At 38.6% G+C, this 18,767-nt stretch overlaps 1 protein-coding gene across 45 annotated transcripts in view; it reads left to right on the forward strand.

The window, feature by feature from the left end:
• Positions 1 to 1,830: 1,830 nt before the first annotated feature.
• MYBPC1 (myosin binding protein C1) overlaps positions 1,831 to 18,767 on the forward strand; it is a 101,360-nt gene continuing 84,423 nt past the window's right edge. For all 45 annotated transcript variants that reach the window (XM_086400978.1, XM_086400979.1, XM_086400988.1 and 42 more), the window contains exon 1: positions 1,831 to 1,954. In XM_086400978.1, coding sequence (XP_086257104.1) covers positions 1,930 to 1,954 — 25 coding nt within the window. In that variant the 5' untranslated portion in view covers positions 1,831 to 1,929. The remainder of the gene's footprint in view (positions 1,955 to 18,767) is intronic.

Here is an 18,767-nt window from a genome sequence, read left to right on the forward strand (position 1 = left end):
CCCCTCATTTTACGCAAAAGGAATCGGAGGCCCAGAAAGGCCATTTGACTTTCTTAAACTCTTCTGGTTAATGATAGGTCCTGAAATAGAAACCAAGAGTCCGACTTCAAATTCTAGGTTTTTTAATTTGTTTCATCTATTAATGGATACTCTAATGATAGACTGGGCGGGGGAGAAAGTTTTTTCTAACTTTGCATTACAGAATATACTGTATTCTGGCTCACATTTAGCTGTTTAGCATCTAAGAGCAAAGGAATATTTTAGAAAACAAAACAGCATGCTCAGTAGCACTATGTGATTGAGAAAAGGCTTTCTTTGTAGAAGATGTTCATTGACCTTCTTGACTGGTTTTCCGCCTCCTCCCCACCAAATAGCTAAAGCATGATGATATTGATTCTAAGTTGAGTTTCCATCCTTATATGAAAAGTTAGCTTGGCACAGAGCTTGGCAGAGCTAAGTCTGACCAGCTGTGCTCTTAGCCACAGGGGAAATTAAGTGAGAGAGTGTGGCTGGTTCTGTACAAATCAATCAAAGTCTTTTGAAAATGGTCTTGAAAACACATACCAATGAAAGCACACAGGTAGTTGTCTTTTCACATAAACTAATTTTAGTCCTCATCCATAAGAGGCCATGGGCGTGGATAAAGAAATTATTGTTTTGGCCAAAATGTTCATTCGGGTTTTTCCACAAACTGTGAACGAACTTTTGGGCCAACCCAATAAGATGTTTTTCTTAGGTTGACTAATTGGTAATTCATATTTCTCCATCAGTTCCATGAGAATTTGGGGAGAAAGTGGCTAACAGTCTACTAATATTTTAAGTTAGATTTGTGTACATGTTTGCCATGTTGAAACAAAACAATGGCTACTGGCCTGACTTTTTTTGCCCATGCCCCATATATTTTTAAATATATAATTCAGTGGTTTTTAATATATTCACAAAGTTATGCATCCATTACCACTATCTAATTCCAGAGCATTTTCATCATCCCCTAAAGAAACTTCATATCTACTAGCAGTCATTCGTAATCCCACCTCCCTTCAACCCCAGGCAACCACTAATTGAGTTTCTGATGCAATAGATTTGCCTCTCCTGGATATTTCATATGAATGGAATCATACAATACATGGTCTTTTCTGTCTGGCATCTTTCACTAAGCATAATGTTCCCAAGCTTCATGTATGTTGTAGCATGTATCATTACTTCATCTTTTTGTATGCACTGTAATTTTTTAAAGGATGTTTCTTGAAACAAAGATACAAGCTAAATATTCCTTAATAGAAAATTTTGCTATTTTTGGAGGAGAAAATGAGACAAAATATTCAACACAGAGATTTGGCTTGACAAATAAATATTAGTATATTGATGAAAAGTAAGAAAAAATTTAAACCCAATAATTAAGAACAGACAACAAAAAGCTTATGGGAACATAACATTATCATCAATACAGAGGTTTTTCTTTATAATCTTAGTGAAAATTAAGGTATATGTTGAATTAACATGTTATGATTTTTAATTTGATTTAATTTTTTATTATCAGGCAACTTTTTGCTTTTCTGAGTTGACACATGCCTCTGTCAGACAGAAAGAGAAGAGCAAGAAGGAGCACGAGGCTGCAGCTGAATTTAGAAAGTCAGAGGTGCTCTCATAGCCACATGAGATGAACAGAAGATTCCTTCCAGTAGGCAAGAGAGCAGAGTGCAGACAACAGATGTGAGAAGGTGCTCATAGCTATTGAGTTCCAGCATCCTTGTGCTGAAGAAGGGGTGGTGCAAAAATGATTGACGTTCCCAGGGAATATAAAAGCCCTGGACTTCTCCCCAGCTGCTTGTCACACTGACCTGTACCATCTCTCAACTGCTCGTGGGGTTTCTGTCAACTAGTACTGGAAAGGACAAACTGTTTGGAGAATAATATTTTATTGTGACCATGCCAGAACCCACTAAGAAAGAGGGTAAGATTCCTCCCTAGATCTTTTTGTTGTACTTTGTAATAAAGCATGTGTTTTTTTTTGCTATTTTCAAAAAATATCTAATTTCTTAAAGAGACTATAAGATAATAGAATACTGTGACTTAAGGAAAAGAACCTTTGGAGTAGAAAGACCAGAGGGTAAATATAGGAAGAGTATAACCAATTAAAAAATATCTGATAATGATCATTTATGAAGGAACATTAACTGAAATGATCAAATTAGAATTTTATCATTAGTTGCAAAGAATCCTTAAAGTTTAATTTTCTTAGGTTCAGTCACAAATTTTTCACCTGTATTTACAGTTTGTGGGGAGTGGGAGGAACTTGGAATGTTTTCTTAAATAGTTAACAAATTTGTTCAAGATTTCAAAAAAGAATTTGTGACAGTATTTCCCAAATTGCTATATTTTTCTCCTAGAAAGACATTTAAAATATGCAGATGCAGTTATTTTTTGGTTTTATCAGTTTGGAGCTTTATTAATTATGACATTATTATAATCTTGCATGGGAAAAAAAATCAAACACCTGGGTTAAAGAATATCTTTGCATGTCAATGACAGACTATGTTCTTTAATGAGATTTATTGTAGGTAATTTCATAGTAACCGTTTAAAAATAATTAAGATGAAAATAATTTTCATTAGGAAAAATGCTTCCTCCAATAAACAGCTTCTCCTACCTATGAAAAATCAATATCTTAAAACTACTTATTAATAATATAAATAAGCTGAAATTCAAAATTACTAAAATAACTAATGAAAAACACAAATTAACAGCAGAAATGTATTGAATTTAATTTTAAATGGTAACATCTTTTAAAAATACTCTTTTCATTTGTGTTAGTCTTCCTTAGTGCCTACTAAATCTTTGTTTTTCACTTCTGCAAATAAAAGCAACAAACTGACAAACATTAGCAGAGAGCCAGAGAGCATAAAAATGGTATTTAGTTTTTTTTTTATTTTTAATTCTAAAAACTGCTTTTAACCATTCTTTTGAGAGCCTTGAAAAAGATGCTTAGATGTTGAATCCAAAGTTGAAACACTAACCAAATTACCAAAAGTTTTTGAAATATATTTTCTTTATGTAATTAAGTAACCAGTGTTGACAGGCTGTGGTGATCAGTTTACAGGTTGGCTTTACTTAGTGGCGGAGGGCATTGATGGATGAAATCTTCTACCCGAAATAACCACACCAAATGCATGCATTAATATGGGAACTTAATCCTGACTATCAAGCAGTGAGTCCAGTCCCTGCTGAAGTGTCTTATTTGTAATGCAAATGATTTACTTGTGTATTAAGTGTCCTTTTCATTTGATCTGTCACTTGACTAGCCTCTTCAAGGCTTATTTGGATGAAATGCATTCTATGTTTCCTGACGAAGGACAGAATATTGTTTTAATATCCTGCATTTAGTGGATGAATTTGCATGTGTTACTTTAAAGCCCATTGGAAAATGACAAGAAAAGCTGAGAAACTAATAGGCCAATATGAAGAGCTGTAGAGCCTATAAAGCTAATTTAATTATTTGGATTGCTAGATGTGATAAAGTTTTCCTTTTTGTCTGACAACTCAATCTGATCCATTTTACTTTTAAAGACAATGAAACTAGCCGAGACAGGAGGAAAATATATCTTTAACTTCAGCCCATCCCCCACCCCACCCCCCCAAAAAAACCATGTATAAATTTTGGCTATAAATCAACATACATACCAAAGTGCCCATAATCTTTTGCTATAAAAGCACTGTGGATATTCTGTGTAGGAGTTGCCCCCAGCACAGTAATTTTATACTCAGATTCTTTGGTTAGTTTAAATTTGGATGGTGGGGAGTCAGGATAAAGAGAAGGTTACTGATATATTTAAAATCCTTTGAGGAAGTACAGGGATTTTTTTGGTTTCCTTACCAGCAGAACTGATTTTTAAAGGAACTATACCTTGAAGAGTTTTCTTAATGAAATCATTGCATTTTTCTGTTGTTTACATCAGAAACATAAGGAGTATGGCAAGTCAGGGGCTATTCTGGTCCTTGCACTTCTCTCAATTAGTGTCATTTTTTCTGGGGTTGCACTACCTTGGTGGCTCAGATGGTAATGCGGGAGACTGGGTTCAATCCCTGGGTCAGGAAGATCTCCTGGAGAAGGAAATGGCAACCCCCTACAGTACTCTTGCCTGGAAAATCCCATGGATGGAGGAGCCTGGTAGGCTACAGTCCATGGGGTCGCAGAGTCGGACATGCCTGAGCAACTTCACTTCACTACTTACTGGGCTTGGTTTTGTTCCATATACACCTGCCTCTGAAAGACAGCCTCAAGAATAAAATGTGCCGCCAAACCAGTTCTACAGAATCCTTTCAAACTATTTGCAGAAACACCCCCCTCAAGCAGGTTTCTCCAGCCCCTGTGGATATCCTTACATCTCTTCCTTGGCTGGAAGAACCATGCCCAAGCAGAGCATGACCGCCTGCTGTAAATCTTGATGACACATGAGCTGCTTTGACCTTCCCAGGATCCAGGAGCACTTGACAACTCTTCAAAAGAGGCCGAGTTTTCAGCACCTGAAAGCGCAAAAGATGTCTCTCTCAAATGCCTCCCGACCTGCAGCGGCCTAATTCTGGGAGCTCCAAGTTGGTCTTGAGAGAGTTGGTCCTTCTAAGGAGAAGGGGAAGTATGGTTGTACTTTTAGACCTCAAGGAGGGACTCTAATGGAAGTAATTAGTCAACAGTCCTTACTTAGACCCTTCAGAATATTCTGGATGGCTCAGTAAGCTCTTTCTGAGAAAGAAAAAAATTTTTTAAAGGAATAGCTTCCCTGGTGGCTCAGACAGTAAAGAATCTGCTCGCAATGTGGGAGACCCAGGTTTGATCTCTGGGTTGGGAAGGTCCCCTGGAGAAGGGAATGGCAACCCACTCCAGTATTCTTGCCTGGAGAATCCCATGGACAGAGGAGCCTGGTGGGCTACAGTCCATAGGGTCATAAATTGGTGGACATGAATGAGCAGCTAACACTTTCACTTCATTTCACTTTGTCCTCTCCACCTCTACTTTATATATTTATTCATTGTAGAACTATACTATTTGTACTGCCAGTTCCGAAGAAAATGTCTGTCTTACACTTTAGATTGATGCAGATCTGACACCCAGTAAAAGTAAGGTGTTCTAATCAAACAGTGAGAAGGACGTTTCAGATTTGTGGGAATCTCCCAGGATGTCTTGCTGATACATTCATTTACCTATCATCAGTGAATTGAGTGCTTACTATGAGCTGGTTGCTGGGATTTCAGAGATACATGCAACATGGTCTCTGCTCTAAAAACCCTTATTGCCCCTGGGTCTCACTGAGTAAAGAAGTCATCTTTTGCTGAAACTCTCTTTTCCTTTCAAAAAGGGGTTTTATCAACATGAAGTTAAAAACATGCAAGAATCTTATGCTATTAATAATACTTTTGCCTACAAATAATTTCTTAAGAATTTTTGCTCTGTACTATGTAATGATTAAAACCATAAAATCTGGTTCTTTAATATATTTAGACAAATTGTTAACTGTCAGATGCTATAGTACCTAGAAAAACTCTTTTCTAAAACACCAGGTTAAGATGTTAATGTGAATTTCACTTTTTGTGATATATCAGGCCCTATTATATTTCATGCACTTAACTTTTAGGAAAAAGGCAAAAGTTCCTTATTGGTGCTTGCGGGTCATTCAAAACACTTTGAGGGTGTCGTGGTAGATTTCTCATCTTCCTTGTAAGATCTTTTGTTGAAAACTCAAACATATGGCAAAACACACCTTCATTGATGATCAGTTTTAGGGGCCATTCTAATAACTCCAAGGATCAAAAGTATGGCATTGTTGCTACAGATTCGTTTGCTACTTCAACATGCAGTATCTATCTATTCTATCTTGATCTATTTCAGTAAGCTTAGGTGGGAACATGGTCATGGAGAATAACTATTTCAGTCCATAGGAGCTTTTCCTTTGCTACTTCTTTTTCTTGGTCACTAGAGATTTCACTACATTTAAGGTTCTGCTAAGCCCCAAACCCACCTGAATGCAAAGCGGCATTCATCACCTCTTACCTATTTCCCAGCATCACTCAAGGCTTAGTCATCATCAGAAAAGGAGCCTTGGTGACAGGAAACCTCTCTCTCATATATACTCCTTGACCTTCAGTTTCCACCTGGAGGAGAGTGGATGGTCTATTTCAAACACCAAAGTAAATTTGTCTTTGGAGAAGTCATATTACATATAGAATATTATTTTTCTCTCAAATCAGAGAAAAGTAGGGACTTCTCTGGTGGTCCAGTGGTTAAGACTGTGCTCCTAGGGCAGGGGGCCTGGGTTCCATCCCTGGTTAGGGAACTAGATCCTACATGCAGCAAATAGGACCTAGTGCAACCAAATAAATGAATAAATATATATTTTTTTAATTAGGGAAAAGTGCATTTGTTGAAAATAATGAAAAGAAAGGGAGAAGAGGGAGGAGGTATTTGATTGAGGGCGGTTATTTTCCTTCAAACTTCATGTGGTTCATTTAGGCCACATTGAAGATTTGGATGAAGAATAAAGAAGTTGCATGAATGAATGCCAATGTTTCCCCCCACCCCCACCCCAAAAAAACTTTGCCAGGCTGTATTGGCCATGCACAGTGTAGATTTGAGCTATCTGCTGTAAGAAGGAATACTCTTGGGCTAATGCACGCTAGAGGGCCTTAATACTTGGCAAAATCATTCTTTTTCAGTAGCATGCTTTTATGACTATCCGACTGCACCTGTTAGGAAGATAAATAAAGGACTGGCCAATTCTTTCCTCTCAAGCGCCCTAAATATATCTCTTAAAAAAAAAAAAAACTTTGAAAAAACAAGTTGTATCTTTGTTTCTCATCCAGTAAGTTTGACGAAGTCTCCCGTAGGCCTTGCAAAGAGCAGGGGTAAAGGAGTTCCTGAGATGAACAAAAGTTAGGCTCTCTGGTTATTCTGGACCCCAAGAGAAAGGAAAAAGAGAAAAACATAATCTTTGCTCTCTCAATGCCACCCTTTATTCTGGCCTGCGATATAGCCTTGAAACATTTTAGATTCCTCGTGGACACACACTTCACAGAGTTCTCTTATTTTTAGCTATTTAGAAGTATTCCTGAATTTGACATGAATGTTAGAATAAACTGCCCAGGCTGAAATTACTCTAAAGAAATGCTTGGACTTAAAAATAAATAAATAAACCATCTTTTAAAAAGCTTGAGTGAACATAAAATGATGTTTTTGCAATCTTTTTGGAAACTCATAGATGCTTTCTTTTAGAGAGAATTGTGGAAAGAGGCTGTCATGAAAGGAAATAGAATGCTGTTGTTTCACAGCCCTAGAAAGCAGTTTTGTTACTTTTGCTGAAGTCTTGTATGATTGTTTAATTTAAAATTTATTTTTCAACTCTTTATGGCCAAGCAGAAGAATTTTTATTGTTAATAATTACAGTTTTATCTGCTTGCCTCCTTAATTAGTCTATGAAACCTATATTAAGAGAAACGAAATACTCTTGGCAGCCCATGACTTCTGTGGTAATTCTAGACCTCATCTCTAGACATACTTGGGTGTGTTAGATAATAAAGAACAGAATTAAAGTTCTAGTAATAAAAAATAAGCAGAAAACTTTTAATTTCATGTGTATTCCTGCAGAGATATGATATGTCTTTTTCCTTCTTTTTTTTTTAATCTTTATTTATTTACGGCTGTGTCGGATCTCAGTTGCAGCATGTAGGCTCCAGAGCGTGTGGGCCCGTGGACTTAGCTGCCCCCGGCTTGTGGGATCTTAGTTCCCTGGGCAGGGGTCAAACTGGCATCCTCTGCACTAGAAGAATTCTTAACCATTTGGACCATTAGGAAAGTCCCCCATTTCAGTTCTTGAGGGGGACAGATGTCTTTCCTGGAGTCCTTAGCTTGTTCAGAATATGTTCAGTCACTAAGTCATGTCCAACTCTTTGTGACTGCATGGACTGTAGCTCATGTAGGGAAGCCTAATACACAGAAAGGTAATTACTGAAATACAGTGTTTTTGAGTTAGGTTAATCACGAAGTAGGTATCGCTTATTCAAGAGCAGTTTTCTAAAATTTAAAAGCGTAGCAATTAAGGAAAACGAAACTATGAAAAAGAAGAAAAGACTTAATCACGTAATTTCCTGTGTGTGTGTGTGCTAAGTCACTTAAGCTGTTTCCGACTCTTCGTGACCCTACGGACTGTAGCCCACCAGGTTCCTCTGTCCATGGAATTCTCCAGGCAAGAATACTGGAGTGGGTTGCTGTGCCCTCTTCAAGGGAATCTTCTTGACCTAGGGATCAAACCTGCATTTCCTGTGGCTCCTGATTGCAGGCAAATTCTTTACCACTGAGCCACTGGGGAAACCCCTTAATTTCCTACATGCATGCAAATTGTCTCATATTGGAGAGAAAGCATCTGTCCCCACAGCTTTTTATAAAGACAGCCTCCAAGTATCAAAGTGATGACACTGTCACACCCAAATCTCTTCTTTGTGGATAGGCCCAATTATAATTTACAGAGTATGTTTGTTTTGGACAGCCACACAGATAGACAATAAGCCAAATTTTTAGGATGTTCCCATGCAAGGGGTGGATTAATTATGCACTTTTACATGCATTTTCAGAGTAAAGTTTTAGATTCTATCCAACTGGGGTGTGAAGTGGTTTATTTGGCAAAGAAAAAAAGACCAGGATCATTTAATCCCACGTGTATTTTTCTCTCTAAATTGAGTTCCCAATAAGCTAACTGAAATCTGACTTTCATTATGCCTTTCAAGTCTGAACTCCACTTTGATAAGATTTTTGCCCTTTTATACTGCCTAAGAAATCTTTTTATGGACCAATTTGGCACATCAATACAACACCCAAAATTGTTTATTTATATGTAAATCTTTTAATTTTGTTTTTTGACTTTTACTTTAAATATTTACAAGAGCTTGGGGTTCAATTTTTTTTTTCTTTTTCTTCAAATCATCCAGTTTTTCCTCTCTCTGTGTGTGTATGTGTATGTCAAATTTTTTAATTTTGTTTTTTGACTTTTACTTTAGATATTTACAAGAGCTTGGGGTTCAGTTTTTTTTCTTTTTCTTCAAATCATCCAGTGTTTCCTCTCTCTCTCTCTGTGTATATGTTTGTCACTCATTTGTGTCCAACTCCTTGCGACCCCATGGACTGTAGCTCGCCAGGCTCCTCTGTCTATGGAATTCTCCAGACAATAATGCTTGAGTGGGTTGCTATTCCCTTCTCCAAAGGGTCTTCCCAACCCAAGGATCGAACCAGGTCTCCTGCATTGCAGGCAGATTCTTTAATGTCTGAGCTACCAAAGAAACCCAGTTTTTCCTCTAAATAGCATCAAATCTCTAAGTTCCTCAGGAATTCTTTGCTTGCAGCAAGTATTAGCTTTCGCCTTCTATAAAATTTTATATCTCTTGGAACAGAATGTTCTGCTTTTAACTAAAAATTCACCTTATTATATAATTCTACAATTTAATTTCTCATTTTTTAAGTTACATGTCTCTAGACTTATTCTTCATCCAGTATGTATTTTGGCTTTTTTTCTTATGTATACTAGGTAATATTCATCATTAAACATAGTGACATAAAGTTAACTATTCACAGAGCATTCTAGACAGCTCAAATTCCTGCTGTATCATGAATCGAGTTAGTTACACTTCACATGTCTCAGTTTCTTCATCTGTTAAATGTGAATAATAATAGTAACTAGCTCACTGTTTTTTTGTAAGAATTAAATAAGTTAGGTGAAAAGCTGAGAATAAACCATTAGCATGTAATAAGAACTTAAGTCCTTTCCTTCTAAAGCAGCAAACTCAGAAATTTTGTCGAGGTTAAGGTATTAAATGCCTAAAGTTTAATAAAACTTTGAGGGCATTTCTGCCAACACATATCAAACACTGTAAGGTATGTTACAACCACAGTTCACCTCTCTGCCTGGTGTTAATATTTATAATACGGTCCCAAACAGCTGTGGTTACAATCATAGCCATCATTGCCACCACCACAAGTATTTCTCTCTTTTTAGACTTGAAGTAAAATATCTTTGCTTTCACCCGTGGAGGCTCAGATCAGAGGCCTACACTTTAGAGCGTCTGTGGTGTCCATGCTGAAATGTGTCATGTCCAGCTGGGGGTCCCCAGTTGTTAGTGAGGTGGTGATAACCATTGTGGGGGCATGGCCTTTCCCACTTAGATGAAAGAGTCACCCTGCACAGTTGAACATGTAACTGTATCCTCCACCAAGGGCTATAAGGCTTGGGTGTGGGGGGTGGGCATTAAGATTTCTCTTCCCACCCGGGGTGCTTTTGGCAGGTGGGGAGTTTTCCTCTGGTCTGAACATTTCTGAGATAGCCACATAAAGAACTCTCCATGACCGTGTATGAATACAGTGGGTGATTGATTGAGTGGCGGTGTTTACTGCTGTGGAATTTCATTTTTATGACCCCACCTGGCATCAGGCCTGTCGTTCCTCTATTTTTAAAAAGTCACCCAACGTGAGGCCCTGCAAGGCTTGGGAAAGGCCTGTAAGTGGTTTATTCCGATAACCCTATAACCACAGAAGAGTAATATGATTGTAGGGATGGTCTACTCAGGAGCAGACCCGTCAGGGAAAGACAAAATGGGTGAAAGGGAGAAACTGTTAATGATTCAAATCATTTTTCACTTGTGCTAAATTTTTAAACTTCAGCTTGAGGAAAGCTTCTTCTATACCACTATACTCACCTAGGTTACTCCCAACCATCACTTCGTTCTTACTTTAAAATACATTAAGAAGAACAATAAAGAGACAAGTAATCAGATCTTAGCAAAAGATCTCATTTTCATCCAGCCCCATGTTAACAGCGAGAAGCTATTGGTTGCTCTGTGATAATCACCAGACTTTAATCTTCCTGTGTGGAATGACATCTGAAGTTAAAACCATGTAATTTGAACAATGCAAGAGCAAGTTAACTAGGAAGGGAAAAAACCCTGTGGATTCAGGGAATTTCCATCAAGTTAACTAATGAGTCATTGAAAATGTACTACTTGATGTACAAATAGACTCCACCTATTCACAACCTTAAAATATAGTTTTGGGGGATATGTGGCCACAGTAAATACTAATAAATATTAAATTGAATCAAATTTTGAATAGCTGGAGTTGATGAATTGTTAATATCTCATTTTTTTCTTGAACCTTATTATTTCAACCAATTTGGATATAAACAGACTTAAGATGCAGTATGTTACTCCTTGTTTTGAAAAACAAAGTACAGTGGATATAATTTAACTTTGTCATCATTTATAGATATCAGTTATCTTACCACATGATATCCGCAGTGCTCAAATTATTTGTCTTTTTGTTAATGAGGCCACATTGGTTTGTATTCTGAATTTGTGTCCAACTTTGGATAGCTTTCCTGTTTCATCCCTTGCCAGAAGGCTGCTGTCTTCTTTAATTACTCTTACTAGTCAGTGTGTGAAGCTGTCCCCTTCTCTTCCCTCTGTTGTTTGCTTTGGATCCTGGCCAGGTCAATAATCTAGTTGAGCAGGACTACACTGCAGAGTACCCCATTTAAGGAGGCACTCATTCTCAAGGTCGTGCAAATGCAAGGTCCAGACCTGAGTGTCAGTGCCTCTGTTAAGTGATGCTCCCTAGTCACCTGGCTCCCCTCACCCTAGTTCCAGTTCCAGGGCTGGGGACCCAGGTGAGAGGTCTTCTCTTGGGAGTAAAGCATTTGAGCTCTCAGAGTGCCAGGTAGGAGGAGCTTGAGACAATTCATTTTGCTCTTCAGAAGCCCTTATAATTTGCTGATCAGCAGCTGTTATCTGGATAAGTAAGGTTGCTAGATAGCTGAATTCTAAATAAGGGAGGTGATACTAGACAATATCACCCTTTTGTTCCTATTAATTATGTACACTGTAGAATAAGTTACTGCCCCCAAATCAGTCTGTGGCTTTTATTTTGACTGATTCACTCATTTTTATTAAGCAAGGCTACAGATATTTCCTAAATGATTCATATGACATGAGTTTATTTTTTTTAAGTATACACACACAAAATAATTTTCAAAGATTTACCATAAATTCTAAATAATTCTCAAACTTTTCAGTCTCAGATCAATTGGCATTCAGTAATTGCTGATGACATTAAAAAGTATTTATTTATATGCACTCTATTAATACTTACTGAATTTGAAATTAAAATGGATGAACTTTTAAAGCATAAGAGTACAAAGCACATGTTCTATTAGCTGCCAGAGTGTTAACATCATCACACATTATATATCTTTTGGAAAACTCCACTGCCTGTTTGTGAAAGAATGAGTAAAAAAAGGCATAAAATGTCTGAGCATTATTATGAAAATAGTTTTGACCACATGGACTCCTCAAGAGGATTTCAGGGGCTCTTGGGGATCCCAGATCATACTTTGAGAATTTCTGTTGTAAGTCAGTATATAATTGCCTCTAAAAAATGTATCAGTTCAGTTCAGTTGCTCAGTTGTGTCTGACTCTTTGCAACCCCATGAACCATAGCATGCCAGACCTCCCTGTCCATCACCAACTCCCAGAGTTCAACCAAACCCATGTCCATTGAGTCAGTGATGCCATCCAACCATCCCATCCTCTGTTGTCCCCTTCTCCTCCTGCCCTCAATCTTTCCCAGCATCAGGGTCTTTTCAAATGAGTCAGCTCTTTGCATCAGGTGGCCAAAGTATTGGAGTTTCAGCTTCAGCATCAGTCCTTCCAATGAATATTCAGGATTGATTTCCTTTAGGATGGACTGGTTGGATCTCCTTGCAGTCCAAGGGACTCTCAAGAGTCTTCTCCAACACCACAGTTCAAAAGCATCAATTCTTCAGAGCTCACGTATAATCCTCCCTTAAATTTCAAGGTATAAAATCCCGACCTGTGGCCCATAGTGAATAGAACAAGACACAAAACAATCATATAATTGTGAAAACACAAAATTACATCTAATTTGTGTACGAAAATCTTGATCTCTGATACATAAGCAATATGGTCAGTGCAAATCCGCTGTCATTCCTGTTGGCTAACTTTTTGGTGGCTTTTATGATTTGTATAATCAAAACTTCTCTAAGTGCAATGAACGTCCCCATGCAGACAATATTTTATATTAAAGTGGTTTCCACTGTGCTGTTATCTAGGCATATGAGAGATGGGCTGTGACATGACTTGTGCCAGACTTCACTATCAACAGTGTTTATTGTATATTTAATCCAAAAGAGAAGACAATGCTTTAGTACCAAAAGTTACAAGAGTTGGCCAGATAAAACCTTATTTACCACAATGTTTGCAATATATAAAGCATTCACATATTTTATTTCAAACCAAGAATTTGACTTTTAGGGAATTTCCTGGTGGTCCAGTGGTTAAACCTCCATACTTCCGCTGCAGGGGATGTGAGTTTGATCCCTGGTTGGGGAATTAAGATCCCACATGCCATGTAGGGTGGCCAAAAGTAAATAAAAATTAAGAAAAAAAAAAAAAAAGAATTTGACTTTGAGAATAAGAAATAATAATTAAGAATAGCATGCAATTTTCTCCTGCACCCCAGGTTACCAAAGGATGGTTTTAGCACACTTGTTTTATGCAAAAAAAGTGACAGAAAGCCACATAAACACAAAAAAAGACGTTTAATGATAACAACTGTTATTATGTGTTCTTATTATCTCTTCTATGCCTATTAACATATTCATATAATGTAATTATGCTCTCTGTGCTGTTAAAAGCCTAAATTAAATTGCACATGAGGGCCCATAAAATAATTTTTAAGTAAATCAAACAGTATATTATTTGAGCTGTGAGCCCATGGGAAGAAGAGACCTGGGTTGTTTATATCATTTTGGTGTATAGACACAGAAAGAGAGGCAGATTAATGCCTCTTATTAAAACTTAGCATTTTTTTCCCCTTTAATGTATTGACCATGGAACCCTTGATTATGGAAAATAGAAACAGACTGCATTGGAGGGAGCCAACCATTTATGGAGTACCGGGTGCCTAGTCTTTCAGCAGAGACAAGAACCACATATGGGCTGTCTCTTTGATAGCGGCCACCAGTGCCCGTCAATTAGAAGGCCCTGGCACTAACTGTGCGGGCCTGCCATTGGCGGCATACCTGTGCTTCTTACAGTAGGTGGTCATAGGAAAAATCCACCATAAATAGATCAAGCCCTTTAAAAGCATGTCAGTGTCGCAGAGGGAAAGAAAGGCTATATCCGTGAATTAGGGAGGATCAAGGACAGCCGCCCTTGCTGAAGGAGCCTTAGTTGCTGGGTCAGAGTCTGGCTGATTTTTATGTTGTCCATGAAAATATTTCCTGGGTTTAATTTTTCAGAGTATACCGATTTCTTTCTTTTTAATTCAAAACTATTTAAAGACAGCAACTTACTTAACCCTGCTTCTTGAGTCCATCCTGTTGGTCTGTTTTCCAGTGGAGACAATGGGGAAGGATGGATGAAGGGGACAAAAAGCCAACTTTATTCACCTGGGAGAAAAGTCCCACGGAATTTGCCTTTTTTTTTTTAATTGAATTTGTTACAATACTGCTTCTTTTTGTTTGTTTGTTTTCCTATTTTGGTTATTTGGGCCACAAGATAGGATCTTGGGCCACAAGATAATTTTGGCCACTTGTAGGATCTCAGCTCACCAACCAGGGATTGAACCCACACCCCCTGCATTGGAAGGTGAAGTCTTAACCACTGGGCAGCCAGGGAAGTCCCTGGCCTTTGGTTTCTGAATAAGCAGAAATATAGCAGCCGTTGGAGAAGGAAATGGCAGCCCACTCCAGTATTCTTGCCTGAAGAATTCCACGGACAGAGGCGCCTGGTGGGCTCCTCTTTACAGTCACAAAGAGTCAGACATAACTGAATAGACAACAAACAACAACCTCAATAGATGCCTATTTGCTCAAATCTCAGAAATTAGGGAGCTTCCCAGGCCTTGTATTTCCTGACTGTTGCAACATGGTAAAGCTAGGTGATAATGGGATTGGCATAGTTGGCTGAGGGTTATTTGCTGAGAAAACTAGCCTAGATTTTGAAAAGGGAAATCCTTAGAAAGGCAAGAGGTGGTGCTTTTATTTATTCATTTACTTGACTTCGCTGGGTCTTAGTTGTGTCACATGGGATCAAGCTTCCTGACCAGGGATTGAACCTGGTCAATCTTAGGAGGTCAGAGTCTTAGCCACTGAACCATCAGGGAAGTCCCCAAAGCGTGTTTTGGAGGTCAAAACTCTGGTCCTAATTGCTCTTTCAAGATGGAAGGTATGTTGACAATAAGAAGAATCTAAATGATGAAGTTGGGTGTGTGCCTGGGAGAAGTCAGCCAGCGAAAGGGTCACCAGTGGGAGACATAGTGTACCCTGTGGGTAAGGCAGACGAAGAAAGCTGCCCTTGGAGTGCCAGGGGATGGTTCTTGATTTCTTGGCAGTGAGCAGAAGGGGCTTTTGTGTGGGTAGAAACAGCCTGCCAGTCAACTATATTTATAGAGCACCTGCTGTGCGGAATTTAAAAGGAGGAGGAGACAGGCCTTGTCCTCAAGAAGCTTGTGATCAAAGAAGTGCATGTACTGTGAACCCATTGCCACTCACAGTCATGTTTGGAATGGGAGAGGATTCAGCGATACTTACGGCACAGTCTGAGCCTCCTTATTCAAAGTGTGTGTCATGGACCAGCAGCACTAGCATCAGTGGGGAGCCAGTTAAACATGCAGAATCTGGAACGCCCCCAGCAGATCCCCAGAGTCAGAACCTGCACTTGACCAAACCCCAAGATGATTCGTGTGCTCATAGCAGTGTCAGAAGCACCAGAAGGACTGTGGAAGTGCTGAATCTCAAATATTTTGCAAGAGGAAAGCCTTCTGGCTTGGTGATTTAAACTGGTAGAAAAGCTACTTAATTTACCTCTGAGATTCTTAAACAAGGGCATCTCATCTTAGCCACCTTTATAAACCCCATCCTTGTTAGATTCATAATGAGGCTCAATAAATTCCAGTTGTGTGGGAGCTTCTTTCTACAGTCCCTAGTCAGTGGGAGTACAGTGGAAATCGTTGTGAATGAATTATTGTTATAGAGGCAGCTAACGGATTTGGGGAACGTGCAAATGATTTCTGGAGGTGTGGGCAAAGCAGGGCATGACAAAGCCTATCAGGGACAAACATATGAGTAAGAGAAATACATGAAGAGTTTTGTTTTTTTTTTTTAAGGCAAAAGCGGGGATGTCTCAAGGCCCCAAAATATACCCGTAGTGGCTTCTTTTCAGACTAAGTCATGTGCTACTTGGCTCTCACCATTCCTGGTTCCTCATCCCTTCAGGTTTAGAATAGCTGCAATTCTTTGTTTTAAATGCCTTGAAATCTATTGAGAGTTCATCTTCTTATGCTTCTTGTTCCATCAGGATTGATTTAATTGATCAATTTACTTAATTGTGCAAACTCTGTAATGCATATGTGTGTGTGTGTGTTGTTTGTTAAGTTGCTTCGGTCGTGTCTGACTCTTTGCGACCCCATGGACTACAGTCCTCCAGGCTCCTCTATCCATGCGATTCTCCAGGAAAGAATACTAGAGTGGGTTGCCATTTCCTTTTCCAGGGGATCTTCCTGACCCAGGGATCGAACTTGAATCTCTTACATCTCCTGCACTGGCAGGCAGGTTCTTTACCTCTAGAGCCACTTGTAGAACTCATCAAAATATTAATTATTACCATTTTACAGTAGAAGAGTGAGGGGCCTCCCTCCTTCGTTTAATACTCGGATGCTTCCTCAGATGCTACTCCAATCCCAAACATGGTCTAACGTGATGTAGCCCATGAAATAAGGCAAATCTCAGGAGGTAGCACGTGAGGAAAGACAGGAGTGTCATTCTCCCAGGTGTGTCATGACGAAATCATGATCATAATGTGAGAACTGTGAAAAGAGAGAGAAAGTATCTATGATGTTTATTGCATTCCCTGTCCCTGCAGGAACCCCTTCATTCCTGCCAGCAACCCTTGAGATGAGTTCTGTTGTTATTGCCATTACTCAGATGAGGAAACTGAGGCATATTCCACTCCTTGGGGCAACATCTAAATGAGGCGATGTGGCCTTGACCATCAGACCAATCAGTTCAGCAGGGGAAAACACAGTGAAATCTCTGCAAAGTCCATCAGCCTGTTTCTGCCTCCACAAGAGTGACCAGCTGAGAAGGGAAGTTCACTTCCATCCTGAAGAGGCCAGGTACCGCCTCAAGCAGACCTGGGTCAGAGCCTGGTTCCACCCTTCAAGGGCTGTGGGACCCCACAGGGCCTCAGTCCCCATCTGTAAAATGAGGATAATGATAATACTGACTCAGAGTGTTATAAGGATGGTAGGAAGTAATATACACTAGGTCTTGCATGCAGTGAGTGGCCGATACATGGTTGTTATTTATTTATTCCTCCACTGGCTGTAAAATAATGGGGTTTCTATGATTTTAAGAAGGAAACACTCTGGCTCTGCCTACTCACCAGGCAGGCATGCGTTTTCCTACTTCTGTTTGCCACAACTACCCTAAAATGCACCAGCAGTAATACCCTATAATGTTTCTGTAGTTCTGAGTATCTGACATAGTTGACTGTTAGTGATGGATGAAATGTGGATTTGTTGGAAGTTGAACTAAGCCCTTTAAATTGTCAATTTGGTTTGTTTTGGGGGCTGTTACATAGAACCCTGGGGCTACAGAACATCACAAAATGGAAACATCACAAAAATGAAGAATACAGAGTCAGGGCATTTTTACAGTTTCAGCGTCCAAAAACATTCTTTTTTGTTTATTTAATTAGAATTCACCCTTGGCCTTTATTTCCAAAAAAAAGATTTTAAGCAACCACAGCTTTCCTTACAAAATGGGCCTTTGTTTACAAAGATGTTGAGAAAGCATGGCCAATTTGATAGTTCACACAGTGACCGAAGAATCCCTTGTTAATTTTCTTAATCAATTCATTTAAAGTGGTTTTAACAATAAGAAGAGATACTAGGGAGATAGGAAAGGAATCAAAGATCCCTGTTTTTGTTTAGTTGAAAGGGACAGGAAACATAAATATATGGGACTTCCCTGGTGATCTAGTGATTAAAATACTGCACTTCCAACACCACGAGTGCAGGTTCAATCAGTGGTTGGGGACCTAAAATCCTGCATGTTGTGAGGTGAGGCTAAAAACACCCCCCAAAACAAAAAAGAAACACAAATATATGGAGGCAGCTGGAAAATTATTTTTTTCCAGTTCATAAATATTTGTCTAAATTTCCCTTATTTCTCTCAATAGTGTTTTATAAAGTTCTGCATAATAATTTTACACATTTTTAATTAGGTGTATTCCTAGATATTTTACTTTGTGGACTTTATTCTATAGTAAAATAATGGTATTTTTTTTTTACAACATTATTTTCTAACTACCTCCAACCTAGCAACCTTATTAAGGTAACATTATTTTAAAATATTTGTTTATAGATTCAGTTGAATTTTTTGTGTGTGTGTAATAATTCCATCTGAGAAATAATAAAATAATTTTCCTCCATTGTAATCCTTCCACATTTTTTTTCATATCTTACTGCATGATTTAGAAACTGTTAAATAATTAAGGAAAAAAGAGTGTATTATGAAGTGGTCCAGAATGCCTCCAGAATAAAGAAGGGGAACAGAATGGTATAACCAGCTCTGAGAGTCTTTAAGAGAAATGTCAAAAAAACCAGACCAAGATTGCCAAAGAATAATAATGGTAATAGTTACTGCTGCCAACTG

The sequence above is a fragment of the Bos grunniens genome, chromosome 5, assembly GCF_055505025.1.
Source record: "Bos grunniens cultivar Pamir isolate PY7600 chromosome 5, Bosgru_T2T1.0, whole genome shotgun sequence".
In the NCBI taxonomy this organism is placed as follows: Eukaryota; Metazoa; Chordata; class Mammalia; order Artiodactyla; family Bovidae; genus Bos; species Bos grunniens.